At 31.5% G+C, this 21,255-nt stretch overlaps 1 protein-coding gene across 5 annotated transcripts in view; it reads left to right on the top strand.

Annotated features, from left to right (window-relative positions):
• LOC106053306 (E3 ubiquitin-protein ligase HUWE1-like) overlaps positions 1-21,255 on the top strand; it is a 192,890-nt gene that overhangs the window by 132,971 nt on the left and 38,664 nt on the right. For all 5 annotated transcript variants that reach the window (XM_056026466.1, XM_056026467.1, XM_056026468.1 and 2 more), the window contains exons 50-62: positions 35-310; positions 537-673; positions 756-852; positions 3,700-3,843; positions 4,021-4,148; positions 4,533-4,626; positions 8,380-8,475; positions 8,992-9,175; positions 9,285-9,450; positions 10,366-10,489; positions 11,939-12,078; positions 12,591-12,648; positions 13,247-13,760. In XM_056026466.1, the coding sequence (XP_055882441.1) occupies positions 35-310; positions 537-673; positions 756-852; positions 3,700-3,843; positions 4,021-4,148; positions 4,533-4,626; positions 8,380-8,475; positions 8,992-9,175; positions 9,285-9,450; positions 10,366-10,489; positions 11,939-12,078; positions 12,591-12,648; positions 13,247-13,760 (2,158 nt within the window). The remainder of the gene's footprint in view (positions 1-34; positions 311-536; positions 674-755; positions 853-3,699; positions 3,844-4,020; positions 4,149-4,532; positions 4,627-8,379; positions 8,476-8,991; positions 9,176-9,284; positions 9,451-10,365; positions 10,490-11,938; positions 12,079-12,590; positions 12,649-13,246; positions 13,761-21,255) is intronic.

Here is a 21,255-nt window from a genome sequence, read left to right as displayed (position 1 = left end):
ATGTATAAATATTTTTTTTATTTTTTATATTCAGGACAGCAAGTAATCAACAACAATATGATGAAAATACTTGTTAAAAAGGGACTTCTTGTAGACCTGGCTCGTATTGCACACAGTCTTGATCTATCCTCTCCTTTCTTAGCATCTACTATTAATGCAGCTTTAAAACCCTTGGAAACTCTTTCTCGCTCCGTCAATTCACCTGACAAATTTGTGACAGTGAAAAAAAGCATGGCTGAAAGTAATAGCACTGCCCCTGATCAAGGTGGCACAACTACTCAAGTGGTAACAGAGCCTGCACATGCATCTGGTTTGTATAGATTACTAAATTTTAATTGTTTCTTGGCAATTCTACTGTAAATAGACTTATGCTAGATATTAACTAATTAAACTTAACTAAAAACTTTAATAATAAATAAACATGTCTGCATTTTCACTGTAGAACATAGGTGATAACAGTTCAATATAGCATTCATGTTTATTTTCTAAAAGCTGTATTTTTTGGTCTCTAAGCTAGTGTCATTTGTTCACAACAGAAACAAGGCCAAGTGATGGTTTACCTCTTGCAACAGATATCAATGTAACAATAGAAGATGTGACCAACAACCCAGATGCTCAGCTTGATTTAGAAACTTCCAATGATCATCATATACTGGAACCAAATGCTGGACAAGTAAGACATAATTGTTGTTAGTTAAAAGTAGTTAAAATTAAGAAAACAATTTGAAGACAGCAATTATTTGTATTTGTCTTAGGAAGAGGAGCTGGACAATGTATTGCAACAGATGTTTCAGTCAAGTCATGGTGTGGACCCTGAGGATCAAGTCATTTCAGAAATGACAATCTCAAATGGTAGTTATTATTTTACACAGTTTAATTATTTTAGAATCAGTTCATTCTTTATTTATTGAAATTTTCCTGTTTTTTTATTACTCATTCAGTACTTTCATATTTATGTTAGGAACAAACAAACTGGAAAAGTGAGTAGATCTCACCTCACATAAAATATTATTTGATTTGACAAACCATAGAATTTTTGTATTACTGTTACTGCATATTATTTTGAATGTTTCATATTGCAAGTAAATACATTTTTATTTATAGATTTAAGTGCTCTGATATAATAAAGAGGCGTAGATTCTAGTCTTATTTCTTCTTTAAAACAAGGTTTTTAATCAATCTTGTTAATAAATATTTTTAAACATTTGTAATGATGTCATTTTAGCTGGATTACATCTAAGGATGTATTTATAAAGACAATGAAAGTTCAATTGTTGTTCTTAAAAAACTTATGTCACTTGTTACAATTCCTCTTCTTAGTTTGTAAAATTTGTATGGGCTTAGAACTCTGGGTGGAACTTAGATGTTGATTTTGAAAATGGCTCTAACGATTTTCCTAGAATTTTTACACCTTATTGGTCACACAGTGAAAACTCTGGTTTGACCATTATAGGTAAAATATATATATATATTAAAATTAAACTTGGTTCATTTTGAACACTCTTCGATGAGAATTCCTTCACTATCCTCAAATGTTTCTATGTATTCAGTAAGGAGTTCAATAAATAAATAGATGTACATGAAAATTTTTTGAACTATCTTATGTAGAATCATTAGCTGAACTTTTAATAGAAAAACTTGATTATGTAGAGCTCACTGGAAAGAGTCCTTGTTGAGGTATTTCAAGAAATAAATAGAATGAAAAATTGTAGACTAAAGACCACTAACAGCTTCATAAAGGAGGACTCGATTGAAAAAAAAAATTCTTTTTAAGTAACTTCTTATAAACAAAAAGTTTTGGATTATAATAATTATAAAATGTAATTTCAATCTAAGAAACATTGTCGATACAGATTTAAAAAGAAATGTATGTTATTGTTATTTGCCCATGTTTTCACAAATTATATATAGAACACATCATTTAAAAAGACATAACTGAAAATTTTAAAGTTATTGTCCATGTATTTAGGTTGGAAAAATGAAAACTCACTGACTTTGAACAAGTCATCTAGATCTAGGAAATATTTATGATCCAAATGAATAAAAAATATTTTTTAATGGTATTTATTCACCTTATTATATATATATATATATATATATATATATATATATATATATATATGTGTGTGTGTGTGTGTGTATATATTAGGGGTGCACAGGATAGTACTTTTTGATATTTGGCCAGAGCTGAATATGGCCGGATAATAAAATTTGACATTCATCCGGAGCAGAAAACCTACTTGACTTTTAAATAGCGCGAAGATTTTGCAAATCTTTTCAATAACACAACTATATTCATATTAATCTATTTTTTTCTTTTATTTACCTTATTGTTTTAAACTTTATTACTGATTGATAAATTAAAGTTAACAGAATTTATTAACAGATAGACCTATCATAAACTAATCTGTGTAACATATGAGTTGGCCTGTGTTTATGTATTAGGCTACCAATTGTAAAGACATTTATGTTGATGTATTTCAGACCATCAACTGGTTATTAGGCTCATTTTTTAAAGGCCACAAACTGCTTCTGGTCTGAGCATGGTACTGATAGTGGTTAAGTATATATCTTAAGTAATACCAGCAATAACAAGGAGTTACTTGACACTCTTAAATCATTAAGAACATGGTTATCAAATCAAGAAACACATAACACAAGAGTATGATTCGAAGTTAACACGTTAGAAAAAGTAATTCAACAGTGATATTTATTTACAAAAATAATGCTAATTTATTATAATAACAAAATAATAATATACACATCCTTTAAAAGTTAAAATTAAATGAATGAATGTATATGACAAGTTTCAACAGAATTCATTAGTTACATTAAAGTTGAATTATATTTAAGAAAAATATGTTTTTCAGCATTATCTAATACACGTTTTGTACGATAGTCATTGATAATTCACACAGAGATGCTGAACAGTCTTTCGGTCGTTCAGCGCCCTAACTGACATTTCTCTCCAAGTTAACAAACTTAGTGTCATCATCTAGTGACCTCTAGACAGTGTCAATATGTCTTAACAATTTGTGTGTTTTAAAGTCCAACGTCATAATTGACATTTTCTCCAAGTTAGCAATCTTGGTAACCGTATAGAGGTGTGGCTTGTAGTCCAGCCCCCTAATTGAGACTTATCTCTAAGTAAACAAACTTATTACCCGGTCAACTGTGGAGAGGTATGGCTTGTAGTCCAGCCCCCTAATCGAGACTTATCTCTAAGTTAACAAACTTATTACCTGGTCAACTGTGGAGAGGTATGGCTTGTAGTCCAGCCCCCTAATTGAGACTTATCTCTAAGTAAACAAACTTATTACCCGGTCAACTGTGGAGAGGTATGGCTTGTAGTCCAGCTCCTTAATTGACAACCATCTCCAAGTAAATAAACTCATACCAGGTCAACCGTGGGTGAGGTGTTGCTTATAGTCCAGCCCCCTAATAAAGATTCTTCTCCAAGTAAACAAACTCAGTTCCCTCATAAGGTATGACCTCAAGACAGTGTCAACATGTTGACATCTGGCTTAATGTGGTCACCTGTCTATCTATGAACTATGTATTTAGTCTGCATGAAATTTGACTTTATTATATTTATGTATTAGTTTAACCCTTACATTATTAAGTTTATTTCAGTTTTATAAATGTTTTGTCTTTTTCTTATCCTGGTACTTATGTTAACCCATTATTTTTTTTACCTAGTTGAACCTACCGTTGGTGAGGATGAGAATGAAATTCTAATAGATGTTGAAGTTGAAGGTGATGAAGATGATTATGAAGGTCATGATTCTCAAATGGTGAGCCAGGTTTTGTCCGATGAAGATGATGATGTACCTGATCACAGAGGTGAGTCCCAAATGGTTAAAAATAGAGGCATACATTTTTATTTAATTTAATCTTATTTCACAATTTTCTGTTCTGCTTACTAGATGAGTTTAGTTTCAAATATTTGAAATTATATTTAAATTTTATTTTTGTTTGTTTTTTCTCATCTTTAAACATCATTGTACCGTCATCTGTCAGATCGTGATGATAACCAGGATGATGTTTCTGGTGATGAAGAAGACTATGATGAAGCTGATCAGGAAGAAATAGGAGATGATGATGAAGATGATGATGATGATGATGAAGAAGAAGATGATGATGATGATGTGAGATTCTGATTATATTTGTTGATAGTGTGTTGGCATCTTCATACTCTCATTTTTTGTTTTTTAGGATTGCCAATTTGCTCATCTTGTATACAATAGAAATGAAAAGACACTGTATATAAAAGAGAGAATTTTATTTAGCTTTACTTTAATATATTCCCTCTTATGTAGTTGTTTTCAATGATTTTCTTAGAATGAAAAAATCCTCTGTAGTCAGTCAAGATGTTTATCTCATTTTTGTAAAACAATAGCAATTCAACAAAGGAAATTACTTTTTTAAATTTTTAATACCATTTTATATACCATTTTTATACCAAGACATTAAGTCTTGTAATATTTATTAGAATAGTATTTCACACCATTCTTGTACATTTTTACTTAAAGGCATCGGATATTGATGGGGATGATGATCAAGGATGGACTAATGCTTTTGAAACAGATGGCTTAGTTTTTGAAGTTGATGATTTTCCTACCAGTGGTAAGTTGTTTTCTTTTGTGCGGAACAATAAAAAAGTTAATCTTATAATAATGATCTACAATCATTAAGAAAAGCTTTTTCTTGTACAGAAAACAAATTCTTGATTCCTTTTGCATGTTTGTTTTCTAAAATAGCTTCAATCAACAGAACCCTGAAAAAATAGCTTTATAACTTTAATATTAGAAACAAGTTCAAAGACTAATTAGGGCTATCTGAAAATAAATTTAAAAAAACAAACAATTGTCAATAGCAATCTTAGATGATGCCAAAGCTTTCATTGCTGACTGCAAAGTATGGATTAAAAGAAGAAAATCTTAATTCTTTCAAAATACCCTGTAAAGAAATTGCCTATAAACAAAACTACTTTGACAAAACTAGATGTCAGTGATCTAGAAAAAGAAACCATTGTATCTGGTTTAAGTTCTAAATTCACTTCTAACAAAATTTCCCATTATTTTGAATTAATTCTTCTGTTAGTGTTATCATGGAATCAGGAATAAAACACTAGAGGCATTATGATAATGCCAAGTGACCAGAACAGCAACATTCTAACATATTCTGGAAAATTCTATGACAGATAAATATTTTGAATAATGTTCAAAATGTCTTACATAACTTTATGCTGTGTTAATTTTTGTGTATTTTACTTGCTTGAATAATTTAAGTCTTTCATAAGTATATTCTTTATATTAGGAAAATACACACTTGTCTCTTAAAATACACATTTCCAGGTCTGGGAATACACATTTCCAATTTGGTATGTAGGCATATCTTGCTCATAGCTTCATACATCGCAAGAATCAAATTTTTATATAATTAAATCTGATACTAGATTTCTGTATTTTCTTAATAATAAAAAAATATTCAATACCAAATGTTCCACTGAATCAAATCTTCTCAACAATCAGTTTATTGAATACCTATGAATATTAACATTGAAATAATAGTAGTAATATTAATATATCTCCTTACCATGTGGTACCATTTCGTCATTTAGCCTAACAAACAATAATATTGGCAAAACTTTCAACATGCACACATCTCTTATTTTTAGCGGCCCCCGAGAGGGGAAAAGACGCTATTAGTTTTGTGTGGAATGTCTGTCCGTCCATCTCGTTTAGATCTCATAAACTAGAAAAGATAGTGAAAATCAGACATCATAATATTTTAGACCATTCAAAAGTTCTGATGCAACGGCTACTTTTTTCTTTTCTGAAAGTGAAAAATCTAATTTTTTAAATCACTTATGCAAGCAGTTTTTTCATAAAAATACACCACTTTTAGAAGGTACTGGGCTTATTCCAGGAGGTGAGATTGTCTACGAAGATTTGATTTGTGAAATTGTGAACATATAATATTTACAAAAGATTTTTATTAAATTATTAAATTTTTACTACTTTTACTATTTTAACTGTGAATAGACCTTGTTTTTAATGACTGAACTAAATAAAACTTAGCTCTTGTGGTACGAAGGAAGAAAAACCGTATAGGGATTACGGGCAAGACATGGCCTAAAGTGTGCCGATGTGCCAAATAACTAAAAACTCAAACTCACAACACTATTACAACTATTCACTATTAATAGTAACAAACACGGGAAGCTCTTTATTAGGGGAGATGACTATTTACCATATTTTTAATACATACAGCAGTAAATCTTTATTTATTTATGTAAACGGTTGTAGTTTTTTTGTCAAAAAAATATTTCTTTTTACATTTGTATTGTTAAGTTATGTAAGTTCTGTTATACTAAGTACTATATTTACCCTCAAAAAATGTTTACTATTTTTTTTAAGAGAAAAAATCTATTTAATATGCATATAAGTTGGACATAATTTAAAACAACAATTAATTAATACATAGTTCTTCATATATCATCGCATGAACTGAAATACAATACAGAAACCATAGAGCACATATTTTACAGAAATGTTTTTTTTTTTATGAATAAGAGATTGACCCTTTACAAAGTAATTAGATCAATTAGATATTAATTATGTCATCAGTCAAACTAGGTTCACATGTAACTTCACATTCACTTTCACCTATCATTAGGTCTGCTGGACCGGAGACACCACACAAGATCTGTTAACCTTTGTTCTCCATTCTTCTCTGTCATTTGTCTTTGAAAGAATTTCATTCTGATAATATTGAAACCTGCCTTTTTACCTGCCTGGGTGGACCACTTCGGGGGCCAATTTTCAGTTTGTGTTTCCACACAAACTGTTTTTGTAACCTTGTTGTATGGATTGAAAAAAGGTAGTGGTTGTTGGTAGTTTGTGGTCTATAGGTTCTGATATCCATGCTTAAAATATTGAAACCTGCCTTTTTACCAGAGTGGACCACTTTAGAGGCCAATTCTGAGTTTGTGTTTCCACACAAACTATCTTGTAGCATTGTTTGTTTTTTGTTGTTTTTTTTTACATTTCTTTAGCTCTTAGTTTTGCTCTTATCTACATTAAATTTAAAAAAAAAACAAGATTACAAAGAGAGTTTGTGTTATCACACAAATCTGCTTGCATAGATAATTTTTTTAATTAAATGGTCCACTTTTGGATAAGAAAAAAGTAGCCATTGTATCAGTACTTTGAATGCTATTAAATATCATGATGTACGATTTTCATTTTTTCTTTAAGTTTCTGAGATCTAAACGGGATTGACAGACAGACCACACAAAACTAATCGCATTTATTCCCCTTTCGGGGGTGCTAAAAACTTGTTGAAAGACTAAGACTGCTTTATTGAACTTTACGGAAATTTGTTGTGATTACAAGGACTCGTTTCTCATATAAAGACAACACAACAGAAACATACACATAAATACAACAGACAACATAAAGAGTTCATTCAGCGACTACACACAGGTATCTTGGTGCATATCATGTTCCCTGATCAATGAGTGGCGGTGATAGAGTGTGACCGAGTGAGGTACGAACGAGTTTTTGTACCGCTCCGTTCTTGTTTTGATTGACAGCAGTCGCCCACTTTGCGACGACCTGGCGTAGTTCTGTTGGAGCGGGTGGCCGTTGTCTTCCGAGATTTTTTAGATTTTTCTTAGGCACGTTTGTTCAAAAAGTTCCTTTAAATGTGGTAATGTTGTGAGTGTAATTTTTGATGCTTTTTTAATGATGTTTTCTAGACGTTGCAACAGTTTAGATGAGGCGTTGCCTTGCCAACAACTTATTCCGTATGTTAGCAGATTTTGTACAGTTGCGCCGTAAAATGTCTCAAGGATCTTCTTGTTTAATTTAAAACTGTTGAGTTTGTATAGAAAAAAGAGTCGCTGGGCTGTTTTCTTTGTCAGAGTTCCAAGGTGGTCTTCCCATGAAAGCTTGTTGTTGATGATAACGCCTAGATATTTATATGCCTTTACTTGTTCTATAGATGTAGTGTTTATTTGCAGTTCACGTATACTTTGTTTTTTCTTTCTAAAATCTATTATAAGTTCTTTAGTTTTTTTTACATTCAGTTCAAGAAAGTTGTCGGTGCACCAGTTTGTAAACTCTTCTATCGAGCTTCGATACTAAGTTTCGTCTCCTGAAATAAGACCGACTATGGCAGTATCATCAGCGAATTTAATGAGTTTAACTGAGTCATAAATGCTTCTTATGTCATTAGTGTAAAGAGTGTATAGTACAGGAGAAAGCACACAACCTTGTGGAGCACCCGTACAGTTATATACTTATTATTTTACTGTTTGAAGTTGTTCTAAAATTTATAAATTTTCACTGGTCAAAAAATCTTTTGTTTCAGGAGGAGGTCAACATATAATTTTTAATGATTCAAGCCAAATTCAAACCTATCAACTTCCAATGCATCTTCATGAGAATGAATCTGGAGCAGATACATGTTTGTTTCTTTTTTTTTAATATCTTGGGTGGGGGAGGGGGCTATATTTGTTGGCACCTTTTTGTTAGGTATATTGCAAACTTAACTTTTAACAATACCAAAAAAATATTAGCTATGTTATTTTTATTGGGTGGACAAGATTTCATTTACTCTCTTAGAATATTTCAATAGATGGATTGACTTTATTGAGACCTTAAAGTGAACTTTTTATGGTATTCACTGTCTTTTTAGAAATTTCAATTAAAATAGTACAAAATTATTTAATAGACTTGTGTCTATTTTGGGTAATTTTTTGTTAGCTCATTCTTGATTCACTGATTGCAACTATATGTATAGCTAACTCACATCTGTAAAGCCTTGAATTTTTTGTTTACTCAAGATTTTATATCCCTTTTTAGTGACAAAATGTTCTTTTTGTAATTACAATTTTTTTTTCGGTTCTAATCCAGTAACCAAAAAAGCAACTTATGTCACATTTTGATAGATTCACAAATTGTCCTTCCTCTTGTTTTTTAGTGCCAAACCTGCCCCCTGCACCAAGTAATATTACAAGTACACATCCTTTATTAATGAGGCAAGGTGATTCTCATGCTGCCAGAGGACATAGAGGAGGTCGGCAGAGGATGAGGACATTGCCCACAGTTCATGTTAATCTTAACTCAACAACAAGACAGCCCAACACACCAGTCATCCTTCAAAGGTAGAGATAATTTATACATGTTTTATATATTGCATTGTAATATGACTTAATAAAAAAAAATATTATCTTTTACCTTTTAATTTAATCAACTAAAAACTGTTCTCTTAAGGTTGCTTGGCCCCTCTACAGCTGCAGAAATTTTGCAGCTAACAAGTAATTTGGGTCATGTACAAGGGGCTGGAAGTTCTGGTGGACCACGTGTAGTTTTAGCAGGAGAAAATTTACCTCTTATTTCGAGAGCCCCTGATGATGATTTATTCGAAGAAATATTTCAGGTAGGAAATGCTTTGTAAAAGTGATTTCTTTGGCATTGTTATTAATCTTTGCTTTTAAAATGTATATGAGCTGTCATTTGTTATTAAAGGATAATGTGAAATGTTTGAAAATGTCACCAATGCATGAAAAGAAAAACAAAACAAAAATGATTGACTTTATTATATCCAGCTCTTGTTGTTTCTTTATTAACTTAGAGTATATCCAGCTCTTGTTGTTTCTTTATTAACTTAGAGTAAATCCACCTCTTGTTGTTTCTTTATTAACTTAGAGTATATCCAGCTCTTGTTGTTTCTTTATTAACTTAGAGTATATCCAGCTCTTGTTGTTTCTTTTCTTTAGACATACTATACCTCCATCAAATCACTAGTTCCAATAGATAACGTTTCTTTTAACTTATAAGATATTTGTCTATAAAATAATGAATTGTTATTGAATAATTAGATCATCATCATAACCCATGTGAATAATGACTTGAGAGGTTTGGCTCATCCTTTCTTGCAAAAGCCCTGCAGTTGTTCACATTCCATATATTTCAAAATACAGGCCAAGAGCATGTGGCTTACCAAACCTGTCAAAATATAATTCAGCAAGTACAAGACAGAGTGCAATACTGTTGATAGTCCTACTTCTATACTCAGTACCATAACATTATAATGTGTGAAGTTATGATTACAATGTTGATATTGGGAGGCAAAAGTCTACTTAACCGTATCATCTAATACCAAAAAAACTCGCCTGAAACATTTTTCCTTGACATTTTTTTTTATATAATTAGCAAGACAATCATTTATTTATTTATTTTTTGCACTAATATCTATAATTGATAAATTATACATTTATATTAATCTCTGCACTCACACTATTTTTACAAAATTATTACTGATGTTAATAAATTTAAATTTAAAAAATTACAGGAGCCTTATTCTGATGCTGGTTCATCTGGTACTGGTGCATTATCTTGTATTCCTTCCACATTAACTCGCTGGATTGAAGAGACCAAAGTTTTAGATGGTGATGGTGTCCATGATCTTGTTCTAAGTAAGAAAATATTCTTACTTGATTTGTTTTAGATGTCAATATTCTTCTTCAAATTGAAAATCTGTTAGTTTTTAATACAATACAAAGAAATTTAAATTGTGAAATTTTGTTCTTTTTGAAACAGTTTTTCTATTTATACAAAGCATATTTAAAAATTCAGGAAAAGTTACAACAGATTTCTAAGAAAATTATTTTTTGGTATATACATGGAAGCAAATTTCTATGAAAATGCGTTACCCCTGATGCATGAATGGCACTAAGCTAAATTAATGAAATCTTTGAAATATTTTGGAAAGCATGTTGTACCCATAAAATCATACCTGCGCGCTTTTTATTTCATACACCTAGCTTCAACTCTATGTTTTTATTTGATACAATAATAGGAGACGGAAGAAATAAATGTTCAGCTTTATAGTGATGTTTATAAAAGCATATATAATAATATAACTCTGACTTCCTAACAATGCTCCAAGCATTGAGTTGACTTGGCTCTTGTGCTTGGATTGTTAGTGCTTTAAAAAATTTTTTTTGTTTGTTTATGATTTTCAATGCTTAAAACGTTATCTTAGTTTCCTTTTCCTTCTTTACAAGTGTTTTTAGAGAAGGGTCTTTTTAAAGAGTGGGGTATAAATAGTCTCTTTTTTTGTTTAGATGAATGTTCTAGATGGTAGTGATATGGGATAATGAGCTCAAGACAATCATTCTATGTGTAATAAATTAAGTTGAGTAAAAATAGGAGGAAATATAGTTTAAAAAAAAAAAAATTCTATTGATTTGGATAATTTTTCCTAGATCTAGTCCAGAGCTAGAGCTGTTCGATTGTCTACAGTTGGTCATTTTATTTTATTTTTAATTCTTATGACATGGGTAATTAATTTAAGATTTCCATTTTATGTATTTTAAATTTTAATATATATATTTACGTTTTGTGACAATGATTGATAGTATGATAAAAAATTATTTTTTTTATTTGCTATGGTTGAGTATGTCTTTTTAAAATTTTACCTAGATTTAGTCTCGATTTAGATCCTGAAGACTTTACCCCAGTCTTTTAGTTTTCATTTTTAATTAACATAAACCAATATTATAATAATTTTGATTTTATCAAAAATTAATTTTTATTAAAATAGAAAGGGCTTGAAATTCTCCTATAATTCTGTACCAGATAAAGCATTTTCTGATAAGAAACAAAAAAGTTATACTAGTTGATGATTCAAAGCAGGGTAGCATATTCTGAAAGGGTGACAAAATAATTTTAATTCAAATTAAGAAAATAATTTGGGCATCAAAGAGTTATAGTAAGTAAAGTATTAAAACAAAATGTTCAGTTCAGTTTAAAAAATGATAGATCAAAATTAGTCCTAATATACATTTTTCAATCATTGCATTCATTCTTATGATTGCATCTAAGGATAAAAGTTGTAATAATTATTGCTTTCTCATATTCAGTTGTTAAGCCACCTCTTATTGAAGAGCTTGTCAAAAAACGTGATGAAGAACTAGCAGAAAGGAAAGAGAAAAGAAAAAAAATGGAAACTTCAGTAACTAATGTTGACAAGAAAAAAGACACTGAGCAAGATACAAAACAGGTAAAATGACCATCTCAAGGTTTTTAGTACAAATGTTATTCTAAGACACACTCTGGGATCCTGCGGCCCCCTGAAGTTTCAGAAGCTCCTTGTAATCCTCTGAAATTAGAAAATAATTAAATGACCTAGAAAATTTTTTTATCCTAATCTTCTGGAAGTTTTACATGCATTAAACATTGAAAATTCAATTATCTTTAAAAAGTTCACTGAACCTTTTTCTTTAAAAATATAAATTTCAAAGTGGTGTATTTATTGTATTATACCTGGACCTGGAATTTCAAATCTAAATTTAGATTTTAACAAATCTAGTGAGAGTTAAAGCTTGGCAAAATGTGATATAACTAGAGAACAGTTAGATTATTTTTTTCATAATATTAAACTTAACCAACTTTTTTTAGAATTTTTTTTTATTGAGTTGTATTAATTAGCAATTAGAAAACTTTATAAAGCCTTTTTTACCCATTTAACTTTATATAAATTTAAAAAAAAAAATTGCTTGCATTTATTTTCAGTGTCTAATACCAGCAGTAATTGCACCAAATTCCACTTCGGAATCAAATGCTAGTCAGGGTAAGTTAAGAACAGCTTTTTTCTTTAAAATAAGATCAACACAAAACAATGATTTTGCTACTGAGAGGGGAAAAAAATATTTGTACAAAGTTGAATGTGTGAAATCCAAATATGAATTTGCCTAACGAGTCTAAATTTTCAATTATAAAGCATACTTTTCCTCACAATTTAATGCATTAAATTATTATTGTGTAAATATTCCTGCTAACATGCTCACATTTCTTAAAAGCATGTATAGTATTAGGATTAGTGTAACCATTTGCTAGTAACTTATTTTTGGTAGTTGGTTATAAAAAAATGTTGCACAGTTGAACTAAAATTTATTGCATTACCTTGATTAGAAGTAAAGAAAAACCAAAATAACACTCTCAACAATTAACTATTTAATTTAAACAATTTATATTGAGATATATTCAAATGAGTTGTATTTTTAGTTTCTGTGTCATACTAGTATATAATTCCTAAAAATTAAATAAATGTGTTTCATAATATAAATAAATTAAAAATAATAATTGTCTTTTAATTAATTATGAGCTCTGACTTCTGCAAATGAAACATGGATTAAATATGCCTTTTTTTTTGTTTGTTCTATGCACAGCCGCAGAGATACTAGCCTCAGCTATGGTAGAGCATGTCTTTTCTCCAATGGTGTCTCAATCAGCATCATCCACTTTGGCAGCAAGGTTACCAGAGGACAATGTAAATATGCCTGTGCATAGAAATAACAGAACTCCATCAATAAACTCAAGCAATCAGCAGGTTCAACAGATTTCAGCAACTGCTGATCAGGGACATGGTTCTGATTTAATTCAGCAAGAAATGTTGCCTTTGTCTTCACATATAGCCCCTCATTTGGCTGATATTCTCCCTTCAAGTTCTATCCCAGCTGCCAGCTCTATGTGGCCTGTAACAACTCAACAATCCTCAAGTCTTGTATCTCTCAGTAATTCTAGAGAAGAAACAAGGGCTGTTGCATCTTCAAATCAAATGCAAGGGTCTATGATAAGTCAGCTTCTTGACAGCATTATGACAGATCAGCCCTTTACACCTAGTTCTAGTTCAGTCTTGAGTACTTCATCAACCACAACTGTTCCAACACCTTTGCAACTCAGGTCAGTAAATAGTCAAATTTATTAATTTTAAAAAAGTAATTAATCCTTGAACTGTCATAGGCTAGTTGCAATGTTAGCTGATTAGATTGGGTCCAACTTTAACAAGTTTAATTTTCTTAGTAGTTTTGGTTTTCAGATAGCTATTTTCATTCTTAAAATTCTGGAAGAACTTTTTCTGTGTTATAAAAACTTTCAGTCAATTATTTATCCTGTGAATCATAATGTTTTTTACATTGACATGAAGTTTCACTTTCTATGTTGCTTCCACTGCTGAGTCTAAGAAGTCAAATTAAAAAAAAAACAACTTGTAATTGATAATCTTTTAATCCTTGAGAAAATTTGTCTTACAATATTCATTATACATAACAATACATCATAAGCACACAAAATATATGTTCATACCACAGTTTCACATGAAGTTGAAGTTTACATTCTTAAGTTGGATTTTAGTAAATTTAAATTAAATTGCTAGGGGAACAATAGATGATGTTGATATTCCCCATTTAAGAAACAATATTGGAAGTAGTTCTGATGAAGAAAATAGCCTTAATATTATTAAGACTGATTGTTATGATATAAGGGAAGTCAGTTCAGAATTAAATGAAAGTATATAGCCAAGAGATTTTCAAAGCCTTCTGAATTTCATTCCTATTACAATTTTTTTTTTTTAAACAAAGCCTATTTGAATTAATAAAGTCATCAATTAATTATAATTTAAATGAAATGCCGCCAACTCACTGATCTAACACGAAATCTTTGGATCTGCTGAATGGATTTGCATGAAATTTTGAACACAGGTTTCTCAGGTGTTCACTAAGAACATTTATGACCAATGGAAAGTAAAAAAAAAAATGGCAAGCCTTTTTTTTTTATTTAATTTTATTTTTTGGTATTTTACCAAAATGGCCACAGTACATCTTCAAAAACTATATATATAAATCTTTAATAGGTCTACAAATGTTAAATACACAAAATGGGTACTTCCTGCCTTTTTTAAGAACATTCACATTTAAGACAGTTTATAAAATCACTCAATTTTCTTTTTCTTCCCACCTGCAATTAGAAATAGCTACATGTTTGTGTGTACAAATAGAAGATGGTGAGCATAACTGATGCAAAGCAACTATGGTTCATCTCATAGAATGAGATGAAAACCTGGGCATTAGGTATGGTCGGAATGATGTTGCCCATGCAGCAGTTCCCCCTTTCCACACAGTTGATGTGCCCAAAGAAACATAGGTGCCATTACAGTTTGGGATCAGTGGCATCGCAGTTTCCACCAGGTTGTAGCAATGTGAATTACAAGTTGCCTAACAATAAATTGTATTACCTAACTAAAAATATAGGCATAAATGTATTTCTTATTGTCACGCCCTTGGTTTCTACAAAATATTATACTGCTTTTCATGCTAAAAAGTGTAACTGACGCTCTGTTGTTTATCAGACTCTCATGTAACAGTTTGTTTAAATGATTTATCAAAATTTCAATCTTTGATATGGTGGCAAAATCTATTGCGAGGAATAATAACCTGTAAATAGTATATGATTATACAAAATCTCTACGTGTTGAAAATGTTTAACTTCAAGATGGTAGGTCTACAGATTTCAAAAACCTATTATCTTTATTTAAACTTGTAGCTCATTTTGATCCAATGCTATCAAATCAGTTTTAGAATGTTATGGAAACGCTAACTTCTCATGCATTCACCTATCCCTTAGTCTGTTGAACCATAAGATCACCACACATGAATTGTCAACTGTCTTACTCCATTCTTTTCTTTTGCCTTGAATAGAATCTCTTTCAATGAGAGGTCCATCCATTCTTTTATGTTGTCTTTCCATTGCTTTCTCTGTGTCTTTTTTTCCTTGTAGTGTTTCATTAAGGAAGGTCCTTGTGAGGATTTGTAGTGTTTCATTAAGGAAAGTCCTTGTGAGGATTTGTAGTGTTTCATTAAGGCAAGTCCTTGTGAGGATTTGTAGTGTTTCATTAAGGAAAGTCCTTGTGAGGATTTGTAGTGTTTCATTAAGGCAAGTCCTTGTGAGGATTTGTAGTGTTTCATTAAGGAAGGTCCTTGTGAGGATTTGTAGTGTTTCATCAAGGAAGGTCCTTGTGAGGATTTGTAGTGTTTCATTAAGGAAAGTCCTTGTGAGGATTTGTAGTGTTTCATTAAGGAAAGTCCTTGTGAGGATTTGTAGTGTTTCATTAAGGAAAGTCCTTGTGAGGATTTGTAGTGTTTCATTAAGGCTAGTCCTTGTGAGGATTTGTAGTGTTTCATTAAGGAAAGTCCTTGTGAGGATTTGTAGTGTTTCATTAAGGAAGGTCCTTGTGAGGATTTGTAGTTTTTCATTAAGGAAAGTCCTTGTGAGGATTTGTAGTGTTTCATCAAGGAAGGTCCTTGAGAGGATTTGTAGTGTTTCATTAAGGAAAGTCCTTGTGAGGATTTGTAGTGTTTCATTAAGGAAAGTCCTTGTGAGGATTTGTAGTGTTTTATTAAGGAAAGTCCTTGTGAGGATTTGTAGTGTTTTATTAAGGAAAGTCCTTGTGAGGATTTGTAGTGTTTCATTAAGGAAAGTCCTTGTGAGGATTTGTAGTGTTTTATTAAGGAAAGTCCTTGTGAGGATCCTATGATAGGCCATTAAGTATTAGTCTGTGTTTTTTGATAAGCAGGTCATTGTGGAGGCCTGTTGCCATTGTGATCCTGTTTAATCAGCGTCTTTCTAGCATCTAAGCATGGTAGTGCGTGACCTGATTTGAGATAGGTACACTTGTCACGTGACAGCACTAATTCAAAATGAATTTATTCTATCTTCTAGCATTCAAATTTGAAAAACTAAGTGAAATTAAAACGAGAACAAATTTTAGTGGCTGATGATGAGAAATTCGCCAACGAACTAAATTATTTTTATTCTCATTTTGACCAAGAAGATTTTGTTGATCTACACAAAGAACTTTTCAACACTCTGTCCAAAGGAAAACAAGAGCCCTACGTCAATTTTGTAACGTAGGATGAATTGACCTTGTTATTTAAAAGAGTAGACGTAACAAAAGCTTGTGGACCAGATAAAATTAGTGGCAAGCTGATCAAGCTATGTTCGGAGCAAATTTCTTCTATCTTCTGTCATATCTTTAATCAGTCATTGCAAACGTGCGTAATTCCAAACATCTGGAAAACTTCAGAAATCATACCAGTGCCTAAGAAACCAAAAATAGATTGCTTAAATGATTTCCGCCCAGTAGTACTAACACCTATTGTTATGAAATGTTTTGAAAAATATATCCTTAAACAACTTGTAGCAAAAGTCAATAACAGCCTAGACCCTCACCAATTTGCATACAAAGCAGCTAGAGGAACTGAGGATGCCATTCTATTGCTTTTGGACCAGTTTTATAAGCATCTCGATATACCCAAAACATATGCACGAGTCCTCTTCGTAGATTTCTCCTCGGCTTTCAATACCATACAGCCACATCTAATGATAAACAAACTGAGTAACTTAAATGTAAGCCCTTACTTGCAAGCATGGGTTCTAAACTTTTTAACCCAACGGCCCCAGTATGTTAAAGTCAACAACACCAAATCGTCAACTTGAGTACTATGTACGGGTGCTCCACAAGGTTGTGTACTTTCTCCTGTACTATACACTCTTTACACTAATGACATAAGAAGCATCTATGACTCAGTTAAACTCATTTAATTCGCTGATGATACTGCCATAGTCGGTCTTATTTCAGGAGACGAAACTCAGTATCGAAGCTCGATAGAAGAGTTTACAAACTGGTGCACCGACAACTTTCTTGAACTGAATGTAAAAAAAACTAAAGAACTTATAATAGATTTTAGAAAGAAAAAACAAACTATACGTGAACTGCAAATAAACACTACATCTATAGAACAAGTAAAGGCATATAAATATCTAGGCGTTACCATCAACAACAAGCTTTCATGGGAAGACCACCTTGGAACTCTGACAAAGAAAACAGCCCAGCGACTCTTTTTTCTATACAAACTCAACAGTTTTAAATTAAACAAGAAGATCCTTGAGACATTTTACGGCGCAACTGTACAAAATCTGCTAACATACGGAATAAGTTGTTGGCAAGGCAACGCCTCATCTAAACTGTTGCAACGTCTAGAAAACATCATTAAAAAAGCATCAAAAATTACACTCACAACATTACCACATTTAAAGGAACTTTTTGAACAAACGTGCCTAAGAAAAATCAAAAAAATCTTGGAAGACAACGGCCACCCGCTCCATCAGAACTACGCTAGGCCATCGCGAAGTGGGCGACTGCTGTCAATCAAAACAAGAACGGAGCGGTACAAAAACTCGTTCGTACCTCACTCGGTCAGACTCTATCACCGCCACTCATTGATCAGGGAACATGAAATACACCAAGATACCTGTTTGTAGTCGCTGAATGAACTCTTTATGTTGTCTGTTGTATTTATGTGTACTTTTCTGTTGTGTTGTCTTTATATGAGAAACGAGTCCTTGTAATCACAACAAATTTCCGTAAGGATCAATAAAGCAGTCTTAGTCTTAAATATTGGAAAGTTTTATTGCATTTAAATGTTTTAGACAGTCTGGTCCAGAAATAAAGCTAGATGCCAAGTGTAAAAAGAAGAAAAACTCTCAAAATGTACAAACAATAGTGCATTGCATGCATTTTGATTGTCTGTGTGTAGTAAAGCTCATGTAGTTTAATTTATTTGTAACATTACTTAAATAAAATACTACTTCTTATTTAGGTTTCTGCAAAGTCATTTCACAAATGCTGGTGTTGAAAATTTCCTAAAATGTTTGCAAATTCTGTTCCCATCACTAATTGCTTAAGTTGCATCTTCACTTTTACCACTATGATAATGCTGCCCTAATGTCAGATTACTTACCTAGCAAAAATCAATCAATCAATCATTAAAGCATAATTAGTTATCTGTAATTAGTGTTGTATTACTGTTTAAATTTAGTAGGAAATATTGTAGCCAAGTGAGATCCATTAGTTGTAACATTTTTATAAGTATTGGAAAACATATCTCTTCCTCTCACGTTTAGTAACAAGATTTAATGTCTACATTGCAATATTTCTTCATGTAAGAGGAGTGCAGGCCTAAAACAATGTTTCTGAAACTTTTACTTGATGGGCTTCCCCTAAATCTTGAAAATTACATTCGCGCCTCCCTCTCATTCACTTGGTGGAACTGGAGAGTTACGAAAGTGTGGGATGGGTTTATATCGGTACTGAATTATAGGGTATATTTAAGGCAGTTGAGCATGTTCCTTTATAATGGGTTTGATCAAAAGCTTATAGCCGTGTTGTAGCTGGCCTAATTGTTTATGTCAAAAGTGCCATCTGAATTATGGTACATCACTTGGAAACGACTTCACTTAAATTACTCATTTATTTTTTAAATATTGGTAATGTTATTTTTATTGATTAATAGTCAAATATATGGATTTATAAATAGAAAGCAAGTACAACTTCTTTGTCTCACCACCTTTGGGAAATGCTGGTCTCAAACAATGAAAAACACACAAGAAAAGGAGAACTTACATTATTCTAAACTGCAAAGAATCTAGAACTAGCTATAAAATTTAAATACTTTCTTTATATTGATTCAATTATTTATTGAACACCATTATACACTATTTGCTTCATCTAGAATCAGATTTTTCACGGAAAACCAGATTATATTTTTTGATGCACATTGACATATTGTGATGAATACAGCACATTGTTGAATCCACCAGAAATAATTTGACTGGAAATTGTATTATTTAAAATAGCTAACCAATACAATTTATAATACAGATCAAAAATGAAATAAGCAAGTATTTGAACATGTTTATTAATTACAAATATATTTTCCAGAACTTAGTTCAAACAAATTGAGAATTTCCAGTAAATCATTTTTGTCATTAAGACCTTCTGGCACCTGGGCATGATGCCCCCCCCCCCTCTCCCTACCAACTTTTGATACACCTCTGTGTACAAAGTTATAAAAAAACAAAATGAAATGTATGTAGGACTTTTTTTTTACTGGTGGAATATTGAATACTTGAATTCATGAGAAAAAAGTAAAAGTTGGGGGAGCTTTAAAATGGGTATTGTTCCATTTGGGGGGGGGATTCTAGCTATAATAAATAAAATAAAGCCTGTAATAAATCATTGGGTGTATCTGGTGGGTAAACACACAACATTGACCTTGAAAACATTTTTTTATGTTTTAAAAAAAATAACTGTTAAAAATTCATTTTAAGTGATTTTGAGTTTGATTTATAATAAAACACACATGCATACAAACATTTTCATTAATCTGAGGAGTCTACATTTTATTTGTTAATTGTGGAAGTTTCGATGAACTATTTCAATACTTGTTTCTAAATAAATATTCAACAATTTTTTTTTTCATTTTATTGAGTCAGGGATAATAAATAATAGATTCGTACTTAGTGGATCACAATAAAAGGCTGAACTCTCTTCACATTCATATTTTTAAAAAGTACAGATAGTGACTTGGTATAATCACATAACAGGATAGTACAATCTTTAGGCATAAACAGTATTCATTCTAGGGATGCACAGTAGCTCTATCTCTGGCCAAATATTTAATTAAAAAGTACAGAGTAGTACCTACATTTCTATATCAAAATCAATTAATATATTTTCTATGTGTTCTTTATTGTTAATTGAAGATGACTATAAGCCTAGATCTTGACAATCGAAAATGCTTTGCTGACTCTTCTTTGCATCACTGGAATTAACCTGTATCTTCCTGAGCCTACTCATGACTTTTTCCTGCAAATTAGCTGATTCATTGATCACTTTGTCTAAAGTCTCCGCTTTTTGTTTGCCTTTTGATGCACCATACCTGAAATAATGACTTGACATTTTCACCAAAAAGCTTCTCTATCATTGGTAGATCTTGTCTAATAAGTAAATCAAACTTTCTTGAATAAACCTTGAGACATGGTAAAAAGCTAGTCTATCAGACATAGAGCAGTAGAACTTTGCTGTGTGAGATTTGATCCAAGTTTAACTGTTTTTTTCTCTAAAAAAATTTTTTTAGTCATATACGAGGCCCCAACTAATGGTAGGCCCTTGGCGGCTTCCTAGTTTGCCTATGCATAAGGCCAGACCTGATACCACCCCAATTGCACTTTACCTTTGAGAGATGTACATTAGTTAAATATACATTTGCATATTCTACATCTGACATTGTTGGTGTCAGACATACAAACACACCCTTACATGTTACACAGATTTGTTTGTGATAAGCCTTCTGTTAATAAATGCAGTTATACTTTAATTCCTCAATCAGTATTAGAATTCAAAACAATAAGGTAAATAAAAGCAAAAAAAAATAAAATAATAATATGACTATAGGTATTTTAAATGTTATTTAGAAGATTGCACAATTTTTGTTTATTAAAAGATGTAGGTATCCCGGATATCATATCTTACTATTTAGCCAAATCTGATTCCTGCCTC

Source organism: Biomphalaria glabrata, chromosome 4, assembly GCF_947242115.1.
Source record: "Biomphalaria glabrata chromosome 4, xgBioGlab47.1, whole genome shotgun sequence".
NCBI lineage: Eukaryota > Metazoa > Mollusca > Gastropoda > Planorbidae > Biomphalaria > Biomphalaria glabrata.
The sequence above is the reverse complement of the archived record's forward strand: the minus strand, read 5'-3'. Positions and strand labels throughout refer to the sequence as shown.